Source organism: Coregonus clupeaformis, chromosome 39 (assembly GCF_020615455.1).
Source record: "Coregonus clupeaformis isolate EN_2021a chromosome 39, ASM2061545v1, whole genome shotgun sequence".
NCBI lineage: Eukaryota > Metazoa > Chordata > Actinopteri > Salmoniformes > Salmonidae > Coregonus > Coregonus clupeaformis.
In genome coordinates, this window is record NC_059230.1 from 14,130,093 (window position 1) to 14,148,191 (window position 18,099).

At 41.2% G+C, this 18,099-nt stretch overlaps 1 protein-coding gene across 43 annotated transcripts in view; it reads left to right on the forward strand.

The window, feature by feature from the left end:
• Window positions 1-18,099, forward strand: part of LOC121554718 (receptor-type tyrosine-protein phosphatase delta-like) — a 597,272-nt gene that overhangs the window by 515,640 nt on the left and 63,533 nt on the right. For 11 of the 43 annotated variants that reach the window (XM_045211917.1, XM_045211930.1, XM_041868419.2 and 8 more), the window contains 12 exons: window positions 617-625; window positions 1,393-1,410; window positions 3,423-3,533; window positions 5,101-5,112; window positions 7,965-8,234; window positions 8,992-9,573; window positions 11,708-11,853; window positions 11,972-12,116; window positions 13,834-14,139; window positions 14,985-15,178; window positions 16,562-16,588; window positions 17,429-17,546. In XM_045211917.1, the coding sequence (XP_045067852.1) occupies window positions 617-625; window positions 1,393-1,410; window positions 3,423-3,533; window positions 5,101-5,112; window positions 7,965-8,234; window positions 8,992-9,573; window positions 11,708-11,853; window positions 11,972-12,116; window positions 13,834-14,139; window positions 14,985-15,178; window positions 16,562-16,588; window positions 17,429-17,546 (1,938 nt within the window). The remainder of the gene's footprint in view (window positions 1-616; window positions 626-1,392; window positions 1,411-3,422; window positions 3,534-5,100; window positions 5,113-7,964; window positions 8,235-8,991; window positions 9,574-11,707; window positions 11,854-11,971; window positions 12,117-13,833; window positions 14,140-14,984; window positions 15,179-16,561; window positions 16,589-17,428; window positions 17,547-18,099) is intronic. The other 32 variants (XM_045211943.1, XM_045211944.1, XM_045211945.1 and 29 more) reach the window with 17 other exon arrangements.

The window sequence follows — 18,099 nt, forward strand, 5'->3', positions numbered from 1 at the left end:
TATAAGGTCCCTTTAAACTAACAGTTGTATTAAAACAGAAGATAAAAACTTGTGGAACTTCGGTTGAGGCACCTTTTCCTTCCGGAATGTTTTCCGGCCTTAAGTAGCCACAGTAGTGTGTGAGGCTTGTGTCTAGCTTTCCCAGTCCCTTATTGACTCTCTCTGGATCTACTCCCTGCTTTTCCACGTAGACTCCAGATTTCTATTCTCTTTGCCTGTGGCTTATTCCCAATACTTCCTCATCCCGATCCTCTGAATATCCCAAGTTTCCTTATATGCTAGCGTTACTTAACTCATAGTTTGGCTAGCAATATTTACTATTAGCATTCCTATTTGAGATTTGGCACTACTTCTGGTACAATTAGTCTTCTATGTTTGACCACCTGCCTTTTCAGATTTCACAGCTGTCCTTTGTTAAAATGTATTGGTAACCCTCCTTTGCCTTGTTAACAGAATCTGTGTAAATTAACCCTCTTTTTTTAATGTGCGACTTTGATTTTCCTGTGACCTAGAGTTGATAAAGTTTTAACTCTGACAAAAAACTAATGTAACTTAACCTAAGGAATATAATAATATTTTTATGCTGTCTTTCTTCTCTCCGTATTTAAATCTACAGAATCCTTTGGTAAGTGCTTAGTTCTGAAGCACACTTCACTCCCCACTAATTTTTCTTCATGTTATAACTATTAATAAAATGCATGGCATGCATTTTACTAACAGTTAGTGTAGACACAAAGATGACGCTAGTGGCACACATATACTTTCCCCCCACAAAGTTTTCCTATTAGCAATACAGGCACCTTTTTCCAGAGCACACAAATTTCACCCAGCTTTAGCCCAGTAGATGCCATATCCCCCACCTTAGTGATATAACCTACCTATCTACCCTCACTGTATGGTCAGTCACTCACTCACTCACCCACTCACTCATTCACTCACTCAATACTGTATAGCCTACCACCACTATAGAGATTTAAGCAGATGTTTAGCAATTACTAGGAGGTCAAGCTAAAGGGTTCCAGGTCTCTTAAATGAGTCTCTTCCCTCTCATATCCAAACTCCTCCAAGCCTTACCTTCAGTAGATGGTCTTCAGAATCCATGCCACTTCCAAAATGGCACCTCCCCTGTGGCACACCACTGTACAACGTTCTCTGACCTTCTCTGACCTATGATACCTTCCTATGATGAATCCTGTATTTTTTTGCCAATAGAGTACAGAGTTATCTCTCTTTCTAGCTCTCTCTCTTTCTCCTTTCTCTTTCCTCTAGTCCGCTTTATTTACGTACTCTGTTAAGTCTAATTTGATTCTTCTTCCAAAGCCCCCAGCCTATATCTTCTCCTACTAATGCTTCTTCTTTCTAATCTTATTTGCATTCATATTATCCACCCAGGTGGTACACCAATAAGAGGTAAGAGTGCTGAACTGATGTTCACAGAATGAACAAAACAAATTCATTCTTGCTGTCGTCCCATCCATCCGCCCGTCCGCCTCCATTTTTGTCCTGTTTCCCGACTCCAAATCCCATTTCGTTCCCATTATCGACCTTCCTTCTTATTTGTCCTGTTCTGTTGACTCCATCCAATCTCAATTTTTTGTCTATGCTTTATTTCCTCCTTTGAATTTTGATTTGAAGAGCCTTTTTCAAAAAACTCAGTTGTGATATGCTTGCTCCGGCTCAAAGAAGCATATCCAATGACAACTTTTTTTTAGAACTCTAATTGTTCTTTCATTTTTTTGTTTTCTTTTTGGCCATAGCGACTCATGTGTCCCTCTTTTTGTCCAACTAAAACAACCAAACATTTTTCCCCCTTAGCTGTTCTTGTTCAGCACTAAAATTATGCACAGATGCTGTGGAATCACGCAGGCATGCTGAAGACAACATTTCCTTTACTCTGCTTTTTTTCTCCCAAAGAATTATTTATATCTTTGCAAGCCTATTTTTTTATTTATTCTATTTGCTTTCCTCTCCTGTACCTTCTAAAAAAAAAAAAAAAGCCCAAACAACTACTTTTTTGATAAAGTTTCTCCGGGTGCTTTTTTCCTCTTTCACCTATTTTTCTTACTTTTCTTGGGTTTGAAGGCTATTTTACTTTTTGACGATTTTTTTATTCTTCAGGGTTTGGGGGAAGGCAAACAGTTGAGTCTGGCGAGGACCTGGCAGGTCCATTTTTACCGTTTGGGAGTTGAAGAGTGATTGATGCATAAGCCATTTTTCCCCTGGTCATATGACACCACACTGCGGATCCCATTGGTGGATTTTTATGGGTGTCTTTTGTAGCTTTCACAAGCTAACGCAGTGGTTGGTTGCCTTCTTGTCAGATCAAGGCCACCATTTTGAATTTTGTCTTCTAATACAATTGCATTTTATTTTTCAGCTAAGGGTTGTCAAAAGGTTGTAAGTTGTGCCGACATACATTTCTTGCTCTTTGGAAAAGATCTGCATGTCAAACATTTTGTGACAGAGGGTGATATATTGGTAATACGATATTATGATGAGTATTTTTTCACATATCTCAGCAGCATTTTTTTCAGTTTTTTGTAAGCGCTGCATTTTTCTAACCGACTTTGACTAGATGAAGTCCTAAATTTATTTGATTGATATTAGATCTGTGATTGAATATGCTAAAATTCATACCCAAATTAATTTTTTTAATTGTCCTCCCTTGTTATGCTGCTTTTGTATACTGTTAAACCTCTTTTGTTTGATCCATGCTTCCTTGAAGCAGTTTCATTCATCCCCATATTGACAGTCCAGTGAAATGTTGTACATTGCAGGGCTTGCCCCTATCCCTCAAAGTCGAGCTATACTATGACATATTTTCACACTGGTCTTAAAGTTGAGTGCCTTTTTAGACCCTGCAACATGTATGTAGGTTCGTTTTTATCCTCTGATGTCAACAATGAGGTAAATGTTAAATGTTAAATATTTTTCCATGGTTGTTAAATGTTTATTTGTTCCCCTAAGATTTCTGTAGGCCTGATAGTATAGCAATCTGTCTAAAACTATCCATGATTGCTGTAATAAATTTTTATAATGACAGAAAATATGTAATAAAGATTTCACACATATTTGATACATCAGGCTGGGGTAATGTTAGGGGAAAACTGTCAAGTTACAAGAAGAATGCCTATTTGCGCGACAAATGAGGTTGTGAAGGTCAATGGTGAAGTAAACTATCCTCTGTGCAAATGATCCCTACAGATACAAAAAATCCCTCTATGCTAGTTACAATGGTAGCCGATTTTACTCTGTACCCTCATCGATTCAAAAAAAGAGCAAGTCTAGGAGTGAGGGGGCTTCAATGACATGTTGGCCCCTGACCAGTCAAGCAATTTTTTTTTAAAATGTTTGTTAACTTATTTAAAAATGGCTGACACTAAACCAATGGTGTCCGGCACCTACCTTCTATTCCCACGCAGGGGCCCTCCAGATTGAGCAGAGCGAAGAGTCCGACCAGGGGAAGTACGAGTGCGTCGCCACCAACAACGATGGAACCCGTTATTCTGCCCCCGCCAATCTATACGTCAGAGGTAGGAAAGTGACAACAAAACAACAACGGTATTCTCCTTTGGAAGCAGGTTACCCAAATTCTGATAAGAAAAAAATATATAAGAAAACATTAAAGTGGTATATGATATGGTATATTATGGTACAACTGGTGAGATGGGTGTTCAAAACTGGGTAATTATGGGTAGTGGAGGTAGTGATCCAGTCCAAAGGTCCATGTCCAATGAGGTAAGTATGGCTCTTTTGTTCTATTTGACCTACCTGCACTGATTTGAACCTGTGTGTTCTGTTTAGTGTTTTTCTATTATTTTTCCTGTCTAACTCCAATGACTTGACTGCTTGGTGTGTTTTACCTACTAATTGCCTTTTACTCCTAAATGTACCTTGAGGGGAAACGGGTGGACAATCCCTCCAACAATCCCCTCTGTTCATAGTAGCAGATCCTCTCTGATCTTTCTGTTTCTTTTCATTTTTCTCTTTTGAGCAACAATGGAAGGACACCTTTAACTCTTCTTCAATACAGTTTTAAAAGTGCTGAGATTGTATTTCATAGTGATTGTATGTAGTTATCAGATAAATGTACATTTTCTAAATAATGAATTTTAACTACGTGTTGAAAATTGCAATTTTTTGCAACAATCTTAAGTTTAAGTTAGTGTTGATATCATCAGTACATAATTGATTTGCTGATTTGCTTATAAGTGATAATTCATTGAAAGGTAACACTGTATTATGGCTTTCATAACACCTTCTTGAGCTATCACAAATCTTTGTTCCAATTGTCATGAACTGTCTTGAGGTTCGGCTTTCTATGTGAAAGTCACATTACATAGTCCATTGGAATAAATATTATTGTGTGTTTACTGATAAAATGAAGGTCTTATGTGTTGCCATGTCCATTGTTACCTTTTTATATCAATCTTTGAACAGCAATGGATATTATTTTTCATAGTTTTTCATTAATTTAATATGGATATTTTAATTGCCAGCTGTAGCTATTTTTCTTTAAAAACTATTATCTCTAATTCTGTTCGAGTCTTGTGGTTTGCAGTACCATCACAAATCATTAATTTAAAACACAGTCAATGACAATACTTAGAATACTGAATAATTATTAATTAATAGATATTTTATTGTGTGGAACAAACTGAATGTGGATATTGACCAAATTGCACAGCGATATCTTTCTGGATATTATATTATGACTTTTTGCATCGCTCACATTTTCAACATGCAGAACATTTGTATGTAATACCCAACCTACATATAGCACAGATATGTTCATCCTTAGCACTCGTTACAAGCCAACCACATGACTGGGACAGGATTGCATTATATGCTAAACATAGCAAATTATTTCAACCCTCAAAATGCTTAACATTTTAAAGTGGTGCTAGTTAAGACTTCTGCCTCTAAACCAGGGTATGAGGGCGATGCAGCGGACTCCCTGTCCACATGTGACAGGAGGTCCTTCAAAGTAGTAGTTTGAACGCCTTGAACATGGCCTTTTTACTCTCTCTGTGTTTCCCTTGTTTTCTTCTCCTTTCCTCATTTCATTGTGTTCTGCATCAAACCCCCTACATCCCTCAGAGCTGCGAGAAGGTTGGTGTTTTTTTACTTTTATGCCGCCTTACAAAACTGAAACTAAAGAAACTCAAAAATTAAAAAAATCTGAAGAATACAAATGAAGTGAATGTAGTTGCACTTGCGTGCCATTTTTCTCTCTCGTTTTGTTCTCTCCTTGGTTCATTATCATTTATAGCCTTGTATTATTATTGTTTCTGCTTAGTTGCTCAGTTAATTTTTTCCATGAAGAATTCCCTTGGTCTTGGCTACGATGCTTGACTGTCCAAAAAGTGATGCATGTCATGGGAGGGACAGTGCAGCTTTAGTGTGGTGGGAGGGGGTGGGATAATATTTGCATCTTCGGGGAGTATTTGCATGGTGACCTGTTTATGCTCAAGCTAGAGATCCCCCCTCCCCTTTGCTCTTACCCCCACCCCTGCCCTTTGCCCCCACCTCTCAGTGTCCTTAGCTTGTTAGTGTTCCTGCTTGATTACTCAGGCCAACGCCGTGACAGGCGGCAGAAAAAAGCACAGAGCCAACATGAGCCGCAGCACCGAAGCAGGAAGGGTGTTCTCTATCACTACAGGCTCCTGGAATGGAGCACTGCCACACTCTGTGGCCTGCCTAGGCACATGAAAATGAGCTAAAAATTCCCACTGAGCAGCCATTTGACTAGCTAAGACTGGATGCAAATGTTCCCGCTATTGCTTTTCATCATAGTGTCAGAGAAATATATGTTTTTAAATCCATAAGTTAAATTCCCCTTTGTTATAGTCAGTGGTGAGGTCTAGCGCTCAGCTGTTAAGGTAGCATAGCCTTGTGAGATGATACGCTACCTCTGCAAAGGATTTTTCCTACAGAGACGTTCATGAAAGAATAATGTATTTGGAGCATTAGCCGCAAGACTTGACAAATGTATTGATATTCAAATGAATGTGATAACATTATGTCTTGGAGGAGCGTGATCCAATTGGATATTAATTAAATATTAAGCGAGTGAAAAGTTGTATTTAATAATGCAAGGAGTTCCCTGAGATTCCTTCTCTCTGGAGAGGCACAATCTGCTTAGCAGAATGTGCTTTATGAAATGTGATGGCGGTTGAACGCGTTCGCTAATGCTACGTGTAGATTCAGGCTTGTAGCATTAGCAAACAATGCTATTAGCCAAAAATGCTATTAGCAAAAATATATATTTTAGCTAGCGCTCAGTTTTACATCACATCACACTCCCGTGTAGCTCAGTTGGTAGAGCATGGCGTTTGCAACGCCAGGGTTGTGGGTTCGATTCCCACGGGGGGCCAGTATGAAATTGTATGCACTCACTAACTGTAAGTCGCTCTGGATAAAATGACTAAAATGTTAAATGTACATCACGTTAATGAATATTAATGGCCGCATACAGTTAGAAAATCCATTGGCTTTTGCCATTACATTAGTCAAGGCTCATCTTTGTGCCCCATATTCGAGAGAGGAGCTTGTTTAATTTTAATTAAAAGTGATTGGGACGATGGAAGTGTTTCACTCTTTATTAGTATCACAGAGGTTCACCACCAAAGCACCAGAGTGATTAATCTTTCCAAGGCGCACGGAAGAGCAAACAACATTCCCCAAATACTCCCACCATTACGCCTCTGAGTATCCAAGGAGATTGGCCTATTGGGACCTATAGTAATTCTGAGTACTATAAGCAGTAACACTGACTTAATTCCTTTAATGTCATTCCTCCCTAGAAATGTATTAAAATCCAAACCCAGCTCCTGTATTCTTCTACCCCCGCCCCAGTCCCTGTCCCTTAAATTCTCTTACCTTATATGGTGTGTTTGAATCATATGTGGTTAACTACCTTAGTCAAACCTCAGAAAACATTGTGATTTGTGTTAAGTTGCCTCCTTCGCCTCTCCCTGTCCTGTCCTGTCATACTGTAGCACTTCTCCTAATCTGTCCAGTGACGCTGTGCATTTGTCCTGCCCTGGCAACTCTAGCTTAATAATAGCCAGTCGTGTTTATTTCCCAGCAACCCAACGCTGCCAGCCTAACCCTAACCGCCCTCCCCATGTTTGATATCTGTTTTCTGTATGTCTGTGTTACTATTTATTTTCCCTCTCAATCCTCCTCTCTCCTTCCCATTCCCAACCATGGTTGCCTTTCCAAGCCAGCTATGTGCTTGTGTGCATGACAGAGAGCCCAAGCCCCCACAACAGGCCCCGGCCTTGTATCTTTCCATGTGCATAATGCTGTTTTCTTTTCAATTTATTTTCAATCCATTTGTTTTTCGATCGGTTTCAAATTCTGATTTGGTTTTCATTTCTACTTCGAACGTGGTTATTTTGGAACGTGTATCCACTTGTTTGATCTGAGAAGCAGAGTTGCACTATATTCTATGTACTGCACCATAGTTGGATGTGTCTCCACCATGGAGTGTCTGTATGTGTGATGTGACAATGTGATGCGGCACATTTACGTCACATCAACTGGAAGAACGCGGCATTGAAGTTGTTCTCTTGATCACTTCACTCCGGCATGCTGTCGACCCTCCAGTTCCTCTGTGCTGTTCTCTTTATATCTGTATGAATGGTATAATTTGTGCATGGTATTTGTGTGATCGTTAGTCCGTAGCTAGTCCCATCATTGAGCCCTGCTAGGCCTGGACCGACTTGTGTGTGAAACTGTGTTTTTTACTCTCCATCCAACCATCACAGAATAAAATATCCATGTATAAATATATTACATTAGATATAAAAGTTACATTTCGGGCAAGTTGTAAATGTAAATATATTTGTTATCCGTATATGTAATTTATGAGTCTCTTTTTTTCTCGGCTGTTGATGGGAAACCTTGGCCTTGTGCAGCTTGTGTGAGTTGTTACCCCTACCCTCTGTCTTCTGTAGTGCGCCGGGTGCCCCCGCGGTTCTCCATCCCACCCACGGACAACGAGATCATGCCTGGAGGCAGTGTCAACATCACCTGTGTAGCGGTGGGCTCCCCCATGCCCTACGTCAAATGGATGCTGGGAGCCGAAGACCTGACGCCCGAGGACGACATGCCCATTGGGCGTAACGTTTTGGAGCTCACTGACGTCCGCCAGTCTAACAACTATACCTGCGTAGCCATGTCCACTCTTGGGGTTATTGAGGCGGTGGCGCAGATCACAGTGAAAGGTAGCGCACATTTACTTCTTCCTGTCATGTTTTGTTGGTCTCAGAAGGAGGGTTCCTAAAGCCTGGGACGTGTTAACACCAGCCTCAGTGCATTAGATGCTAGATTGAGAATCAGTGAAAGGCTTATCTTTCAACCAGGAGAGTTAAACACCAAAGCTCTATATCCTACAAAAAAAAAGTAGACTTTGGCTGTCACCATAGGAGAACCTTTTGAAGATCCCATGTTGGTTACAGGTAGAACTGTTTGGGGTTCCATGAGGACAGCCAAAGAACCCTGTGTGTGTGTGTGTGTGTGTGTGTGTGTGTGTGTGTGTGTGTGTGTGTGTGTGTGTGTGTGTGTGTGTGTGTGTGTGTGTGTGTGTGTGTGTGTGTGTGTGTGTGTGTGTGCGTGTGTGGGTATTGTTTGGTCTTCTCAGTAGGCAGGGTACTTATCGGAGTGTAATCATATCTCCTCTGCTGCATACCAGAGAGAGAGAGATTCCAGATTGTACATTCGAGATGGCATATAACGAGAATCCATCGCTCTCATATCTTTCAATTCATGCCACTGGTGTAGGTATTAAAGCAATAAATTAACCCACTATATTATTTAAGAGAAACACATTGGAATTATCTGTCTAACAGCAGGACTTTTGGCCCTTTATCGGTTTTACAATAGTTAAAATATGGTTATAATGCACTGACGTGGCATACTAAGTAAGGCAAGGTTATAACAAATTTTTTAAATCATATTTATGTTATTTGTTTGTTATTCCAGCATTGCCCAAGCCTCCCGGCATTCCCGTGGTGACGGAGCGCACGGCCACCAGCATCACGCTGACGTGGGACTCAGGCAACCCTGAGCCTGTCTCCTACTACATCATCCAGCACAAGTCCAAGATCTCAGAGGACACATACAAGGAGATTGACGGCGTGGCCACCACGCGATACAGCGTGGGCGGCCTCAGTCCCTACTCAGACTACGAGTTCCGGGTGGTGGCGGTGAACAACATCGGGCGCGGGCCGCCCAGCGATGGCATCGAGGCCAAGACGGCCGAGCAGGCACCTAGCACGGCGCCCAGACAGGTCAGGGGTCGTATGCTCAGCGCCACCACAGCCATCATCCACTGGGACGAACCAGAGGAGGCCAACGGGCAGATTATGGGCTACCGTGTGTACTACACCATGGACTCTGCCCAGCAAGTCAACACGTGGGAGAAGCAGATAGTGCGTGGCTCAAACTTCCTCACCATTCAGGGCCTCATCCCTAACAAGACCTATTACATTAAGGTCCTGGCCTACACGTCGGTGGGCGATGGACCTCTGTCTGCAGATCTCCAGATCATTGCCAAGACGGGGGGTAAGATCTGTGTGTAGCCTGCTTTTGTGTGTTTCTGTTTGGGCCAATGCCTTTAAATGGACAATTATGTTAACTGTATGTGAGTTAGTCTATAAATCATTGTAAGAGCTGAAGCTCTGCAATGTTTGAGTTGTGAGTAAACAAGCACATCATCTAAGTCTGCAATGGAGAGTATCAACAAGCTAATTCGACAGCTAAGTGTCTTTCTGGGAAAGCACATCACTCACTCTGTCCTATTAGTCAGATAAAAGTCTCCTCATCTTTGACCACAGCTGTAAACACTTGAAATCTCTTTTGCCTCTTGAGTGCCAAGCAATTAACTTTTTCATTTGGCATTCTGAATGACAAAAATCACAGTTTAATGAACAAGACTTGAGGCCTTGTTTACTTCATTCAAATATATACAGTTGAAGTCGGAAGTTTACATACACTTAAGTTGGAGTCATTAAAACTAGTTTTTCAACCACACCACAAATTTCTTGTTAACAAACTATAGTTCTGGCAAGTCGGTTAGGACATCTACTTTGTGCATGACACAAGTAGTTTTTCCAACAACTGTTTACAGACAGATTATTTCACTTATAATTCACTGTATCACAATTCCAGTGGGTCAGAGGTTTACATACACTAAGTGTACTGTGCCTTTAAACAGCTTGGAAAATTCCAGAAAATGATGTCATGGCTTTAGAAGCTTCTGATAGGCTAATTGACATCATTTGAGTCAATTGGAGGTGTACCTGTGGATGTATTTCAAGCCCTACCTTCAAACTCAGTGCCTCTTTGCTTGACATCATGGGAAAATCAAAAGAAATCAGCCAAGACCTCTGTCTGGTTCATCCTTGGGAGCAATTTCCAAATGCCTGAAGTTACCACGTTCATCTGTACAAACAATAGTACGCAAATATAAACACCATGGGACCACGCAGCCGTCATACTGCTCAGGAAGGAGTCTCCTAGAGATTAACGTACTTTGGTGCGAAAAGTGCAAATCAATCCCAGAACAACAGCAAAGGACCTTGTGAAGATGCTGGAGGAAACAGGTACAAAAGTATCTATATCCACAGTAAAACGAGTCCTATATTGACATAACCTGAAAGGCCGCTCAGCAAGGAAGAAGACACTGCTCCAAAACCGCCATAAAAAGCCAGACTATGGTTTGCAACTGCACATGGGGACAAAGATCATACTTTTTGGAGAAATGTCCTCTGGTCTGATTTAAAAAGATAACTGTTTGGCCATAATGACCATCGTTATGTTTGGAGGAAGAAGGGGACGCTTGTAAGCCAAAGAACACCATCCCAACCGTGAAGCATGGGGGTGGCAGCATCATGTTGTGGGGGTGCTTTGCTGCAGGAGGGACTGATGCACTTCACAAAATAGATGGCATCATGAGGAAGGAAAATGATGTGGATATATTGAAGCAACATCTCAAGACATCAGTCAGGAAGTTAAAGCTTGGTCGCAAATGGGTCTTCCAAATGGACAATGACCCCAAGCATACTTCCAAAGTTGTGGCAAAATGGCTTAAGGACAACAAAGTCAAGGTATTGGAGTGGCCATCACATTTTTACATTTTTAGTCATTTAGCAGATGCTCTTATCCAGAGCGACTTACTATTAGTGAGTGCATATATTTTTCATACTGGCCCCCCGTGGGAAACGAACCCACCACCCTTGCGTTGCAAGCGCCATGTTCTACCAACTGAGATACAGGAGGGCCATCACAAAGCCCTGACCTCAATACTATAGAAAATGTGTGTGCAGAACTGAAAAAGCGTGTGCGAGCAAGGAGGCTACTATTATTCTGACATTTCACATTCTTAAAATAAAGTGGTGATCCTAACTGACCTAAGACAGGGAATTTTTACTAGGATTAAATGTCAGAAATTGTGAAAAACTGAGTTTAAATGTATTTGGCTAAGGTGTATGTAAACTGTATACTTTTCCTCAAATAACAGGTAGTAGCAATAACAGGTAATAGTAATAATGTATTAATAACAGGTTACTACTAATGTTATTAGTAGTAAAAGTAGCCACAGTAGTACCAGCAGCAGCACTCATCAAATATGTTTAGGACGTGAAAATTAGTATCATTGGTTTAGTGGACCAAATGTGTATTTGTATTGCTTTCCAAGTCCCCTCTCAACCGACCGACTTCAAAGGGGAAGCCAAATCCGAAACAAGTATACTACTATCGTGGATAGCCCCTGCACAGACCGGACAAGACAATCAAATCATGGGATATGAACTGCTGTACAAGAAGGGGGATGACAAGGAGGAGGTAACTGGTTTCTCATATTCAAAATACGGCTAGCTATACTGGCCCAAATGTATCTTAGGCCCAATGGTACACCTTTTTCTTAATGTTCTGAACTGATGACATACCATTATCTCAACAGAAACGAATCAGCTTTGAGCCTACCACCACATACCTGCTGAAGGACTTGAAACCCTTCACTACTTATACTTTCCAGCTAGCCGCGCGCAGTAAGCATGGTATCGGAGCCTACACCAACGAGATCTCTGCAGAAACCCCTCAAACACGTAGGTCCTCTTCCATATCTAAGCTCTGGCCAGACAGTTTACCACTGGATGTGGAAACACCTTGGAGAGAAAAAAAAACAAATTCTTCCATTTTCAAACACATCTACCTTTGCCAATTTGGAATTGCATATGCTAATTCCACAACATTTGGCCAAAAACAAAATATAATTGAAAGAGGTGGATGACTCTTAATAAAAAATGAATGTCATGGAAAGATAACGGGGTGTTTGAAAGTCTACCTGACCATGCACCTATTGACTTTCAAATGGCTGTATGGACAGTGTTCACCAGGGCTCTCCTGTGAAGTCAACCGACAAGGTCACACTATATACAGAAGCTACTCCTCTTCAACACCTTTGATGTGCAAAACATCCCAACTAAGGCCAATAATAGATCCGTGAATTATTCATTTCAATTTCAATTTTCTCTTTGTCCAACTGTCTGACAGTTTTGATTAGGGGAAGGGCATGCTATCCCACTATTAGAAGCCTTGTCTCTTGACTTTGCGTGTCAGCCACGTCAGAATATTTGCATATTGAGACTGAGCTTTCTATGGAAATAAAATTCTGCACCTTTTATCTGGCGGTCAGTGGAGTTTCCCTTTCTCAGTATAATTAATCATTGGTGATGCCAACCACTTAACAAAAGAATAAAATAAAACATTGTATAGACTACAAATTCCGTAGAAAGCTCAAAAGCAAGTAGTATCACTGACGATAGAGAATTACCTTATTACCACACAATAAGCCCTCAGGTTTATTGAAATTGCTAAAGTATTGACCAATTTGTCAAAGCACCAAATTGAAAGCTAAGGACAAACACATAGTGTATTTATTAGAAAAACATACATATATTTAAAATAAACCAGAGGTCTGTGTAAGACAAAAAAGCAGAGAACAGGTAGGTGCTAAGTTCAAAAAGTCCAAACTCGATGGGAGGTACCAAGAAAAGATGTCTGCATTGAGACTTTCAAAAGTAATTAATATCTCCTTGGGAAGTTCTCTGCTGTACAGTCAGGCTTTTACCACAAACCAACAGGCTTCGGAAAGGTTGGTGACCAATACAACTTTTTACACTTTGCTAGAGTTGAAGCATCAACCTTTATGTTTTTGGATTCGTGGTAACTGCTTGCCAAATGGATGATATTTGTTTGATTTTATTAGGATTTTATGTGATCAAGTGAACTTTTACTGAGCAGTCATTTGATACGTTTATATTAAATGTGGGTTTTAGTCATGGTTATAAGTCCAAGATATGAAGCCCTAGTGTGATAACAGCTTTTAGGAAAGAATATGTAAGGTATTATTTACAAAGGTAGGTTACCTATTGTGAAGGTGTCCTATTATCTCATGACAACCCCATCCATACATCCTCAGTGTGTGTGATTTTATTTATTGAGTTGACCTTGTTTGAAAAAGTGTTAGTCTTTTGTCTTTGCCTTTTGCCTTTTGTCTCATGTTAATTTGTGAAACCTAATTTCTTTGCAAACATTTGTTCAGTCCTTGTGCTTCGTCCTCATTTTGTGTCATATTTATTTTCCCTTTTCCTTTTCTGTATTGTTTGTTCGTTTCCACCACCATCATCCCAACCCCCAAAAAACTTCAACCTACCTGTGAAACCCCTCCTCGACACAAACAAAATAAACAATACCCCAACTGAAATGGTTGATCCAATCAAACAAAACCCTGCTCCTCCTCAAATCCACTCCTCCAATCAGAGCCCTCAGCCCCACCTCAGGATGTGAAGTGCTCTAGCCCCAGCTCCACCAATATCCTGGTAAGTTGGCGGCCGCCCCCTACGGAGTTACAGAATGGAATCATAACCAAGTATGCCATCCAATATGCTGCCACTGAAGGGGAGGACACCACCATCCAACAAATATCCGACATCCCTCCCGAAAGCTCCCAGTACCTCTTGGAAAACATGGAAAAATGGACAGAATACCGTGTGACAGTGACTGCTCACACAGATGTCGGTGAAGGACCTGAAAGTTTACCTCAACTGATTCGCACTGAGGAGGATGGTATGTTTTTCTGAAACCGCTGCCCCTGTTGCAAATCCAGTCCGCCCTCTAACCTCTAACCCCCTTCAGATACTGCCTAACAGCATCTATAGTCACTCTGACCTAGCGTCCCTCTCTGCTTCTTCCTCCTGCTTCTAACAAAGCTGATTCCTAACTCTCATGCAACTTTTTTTTTACTAAACAGACTGAGACTAACTTTTTTGTAAAGCTCAATGAACTTTTTATCAGTATTTTTCTACCTTTATCCCCTACTACTCAATTTCAACATATGGTATGGCATTTTCTCCTGCACGGCCTTTGACTTCCAGTCCCAAACTGTCATTAAAAAAAAAACTTTTTTATGAGAAAAAACGTTTTGATTTTAACTTTTTTTTATAAACTTGACTGAATGGCAAGATATGGACAGTGGAAAGGACACCATTTGGAAGGTGTATTTTTAATGGCCTAAAATGACAATATTTTTTTTCTATTTCAATTTCATTTTTTCTTCACGCTTCATAGCCAAAATTCTTGCAGGGTGCTTCAAGCTTTTGAAGCATTCCCTTTGGCTCTTTTCTATTTTGACAAACACATTTTTATTCCATGTTTTTAATCCACTACTTCCATTTTTTTATGTTTCCAGATTAGGTCAGTTGTCAGACCTGTTTTTGGGGTTGTTTTTCTTTTCCCTTGCCATTGTTGAAATATTGATGTCATACAGTGCTTGTTGCAGTATGCTCGCTCCCCTTTTCTAGATTTTTTCACCTCAGCATTTTGCTCTTTGGAGTTGGCCAGGAATTAAAAGGGGGAGAAGGGGTCCTCTATAATCTTGACCTTCTTTCTTTTATCCCATGGTGTTCCTCCAGTTCCCAGCGGCCCGCCTCGTAAAGTCGAGGTGGAGGCTGTCAACTCCACATCAATTAAAGTGATCTGGCGCTCGCCGATGCCCACCAAGCAGCACGGGCAGATCCGAGGGTACCAGGTGCACTATGTCAGGATGGTTAATGGGGAACCCATGGGACAGCCAGGCATCAAGGACATCTTGATCGAGGATGCGCAGGTAAGCACCCTCCTCCTCCGCCTTCCTCCCCAAACTCGCACGTCCTCTCACCTTGAGACGTTATTTGACACAAGGACAACAAAGCATAAGCGTCACACCTGTAAAACTACATAAAGGATATGCTACTAAGCAGTATAACGTTTTTATGATATGGTTAAAACCTTATGACACAAATTATACTGAACAAAAATATAAACGCAACATGCAACAATTTTACTGTGTTACAGTTCATATAAGGAAATCAGTCAATTGAAATAAATAAATTAGGCCCTAATCTATGGATTTCACATGACTGTCCAGGAGCACAGCCATGGGTGGGCCTGGGAGGGCATAGGCCCACCCACTTGGGAGCCAGGCCCACCCACTGGGGAGCCAGGCCAATCAGAGTTTTTCCCCACAAAAGGGCTTTCTTTCAGACAGAAATACTCCTCAGTTTCATCAGCTTTCCGGGTGGCTGGTCTCAGATGATCCCGCAGGTGAAGAAGCCGGATGTGGATGTCCTGGGCTGGCGTGGTTACACATGGTCTGCAGTTGTGAGGCCGGTTGGACGTGCTGCCACATTCTCTAAAATGACGTTGGAGGTGGTTTATGGTAGAGAAATTAACATTCAATTCTCTGGCAACAGCTCTGTGGACAATCCTGCAGTCAGCATGCCAATTGTACGCATTGTGGCATTGTGTTGTTTGACAAAACTGCACATTTTAGAGTGGCCTTTTATTGTCCCCAGCACAAGGTGCACCTGTGTCATGCTGTTTAATCAGCTTCTTGATATGCCACACCTGTCAGCTGGATGGATTATCTTGGCAAATGAGAAATGCTCACTAACAGGGATGTAAACAAATTTGTGCACAACATTTGAGAGAAATAAGCTTTTTGTGCGTATAAAACATTTCTGGGATCTTTTATTTCAGCTCATGAAACATGGGACCAACACTTTTAATGTTGCGTTTATATTTTTGTTCAGTATAGTTGTTCTCGGGGCCTTTGAAACTGACAGTCACCCATTGAGTACATCTATGATAAGATACACATTGTCTACACATGTCTAGGAATAGACCTACACAGTATGTGACTCCTCCTCTGCTACTGTCAATATCTGGTTGAGACAATCACAGGAACTTTGGGGACTTCATTTAGAGCCAATGGATCACACGACTGTAAATTCAATGGAACTGACATAATCAAGAACTTATTGGTGGTCAGTGAATGACATCTCTTAAGGGTAAAATCATCAGTCAGTATAGTATACAGAATGTGTCTTGTCTGTGGCAACTTCTCTACAACTCTCTCTAGTCTCTACTCTCTTACGAGTGACCGGTGACTCTGTACTTAGCCTTTGTTTTGTTCTCTCTCTTCTTTTCCACTCTCTCAAATCTTAATCAGTGGGAATATGATGATTCAACTGAACATGTGAGTAGATACAGAGACCTGATACAGTGTTAATCCCGTTCCCCCTTCGTTGCCTTGCATGCTCTGTGTCTCCTCTGTTCATGACCTTTGCTTGGTTTTGACTGTATTGAACCTCACATCACCTCCTGGCTGTTCTGAATCCCGCTAAGACAAAACGAGAAAACATACACTACTTGTTTTGTACTTGTAAATTGAAATGTAATGGCATGACTAACAGAAATCCATATCCAACATTACGAGGCTATGCATAGTTGCTTAGCGGTGTTGATTATAATAAACAAGCTTTTTGATTGGGGAACCTAGTTTATTGCAGAGCCGAGCACAACACAACAACAAGATAATACGTTACCATTGGTACTGCACTACTTACACCTTCTCCTTTTCAATGCATGGGGTGTAAGTAAGCATTTTCTCCTTTTCAATGCATGGGGTGTAAGTCAGCATTTTGTTGGACAGTGTATACCATGTGTATCCTGTACATACGACTAATACAACTTTAAGCCTATCCACCAGTTCAGATCGTATGCATGGAGCGAAGGATGGTGTGGCAACTGTGCTATGGTTTTGAATACTATATAATAACAGGACAGATTTGTACCAACCATGTTCATTGCCAGTTATTTACTAATTAGTGAGCTAATATCTTTGAGAAAATGTATGTCCTCTGAATCAATGAATTACAGCATAAATGCATATGCAAAAATGTACATTCGTTTGGTCCTTTGTGTTATGAATGATCGTAGTATTACACAACACCCCTAAACACTCCCCCCTAATGCCCAAATTGCAGAAACATCCCTAGCAAGAGTAAAACAAATAAAAATCCCTATTCTTCTACAGGAAATGGTCATCACAGAGCTGCAGGCTGAGAGCACGTACTCGGTTGCCGTGGCAGCCTACACGACAAAGGGAGACGGCGCTCGCAGCAAGCCCAAGCTGATCACCACCACTGGCGCAGGTAAGGGAACTGTCACCGCTGTTAATGTACCCTGTGATCATCAAAAAATGCATTTGTGCTGTAGAAAGCTGTGAAATTGCACCCAGTGAAAGGAAGCCCAAAAAAATAATGCTAAGCAAACCTTTCCCCCCACGGCTATTAAAGTGTGAATGCGGCTAATTGCCACCTCAATTATAACAACAATTGTAATTCCGCTCACCCGCCACTTTGTCATTGGAATGCTCACAGGGGTTAAGGAACTAATGAAAAAATGAGGTGGGGAAATCGGGAAAGAAAAAGACCTCCGAATTGAAGGCAGCCCGACGGTCTGTTCAGCTCTCATTGGTTTCTTTTGAGAGAGCAGCATGACAGAATCCAAATGGCATTTCAGAAATACTTTGCTGTGTGTGTGAGACATAATTGCGCTGTCGTCTAATCCGTCTGAAAAGCCTTTCATGCCGCACCTGCCTGGCGTACAGATACAGATGGCTAGTGTGTGTGTGTTGGGGAGGGGATGGGAGCCTTTACTCAGTAAAGGCTTAAAAGGGATGCCATATTGGTAGGTATCAAAGCA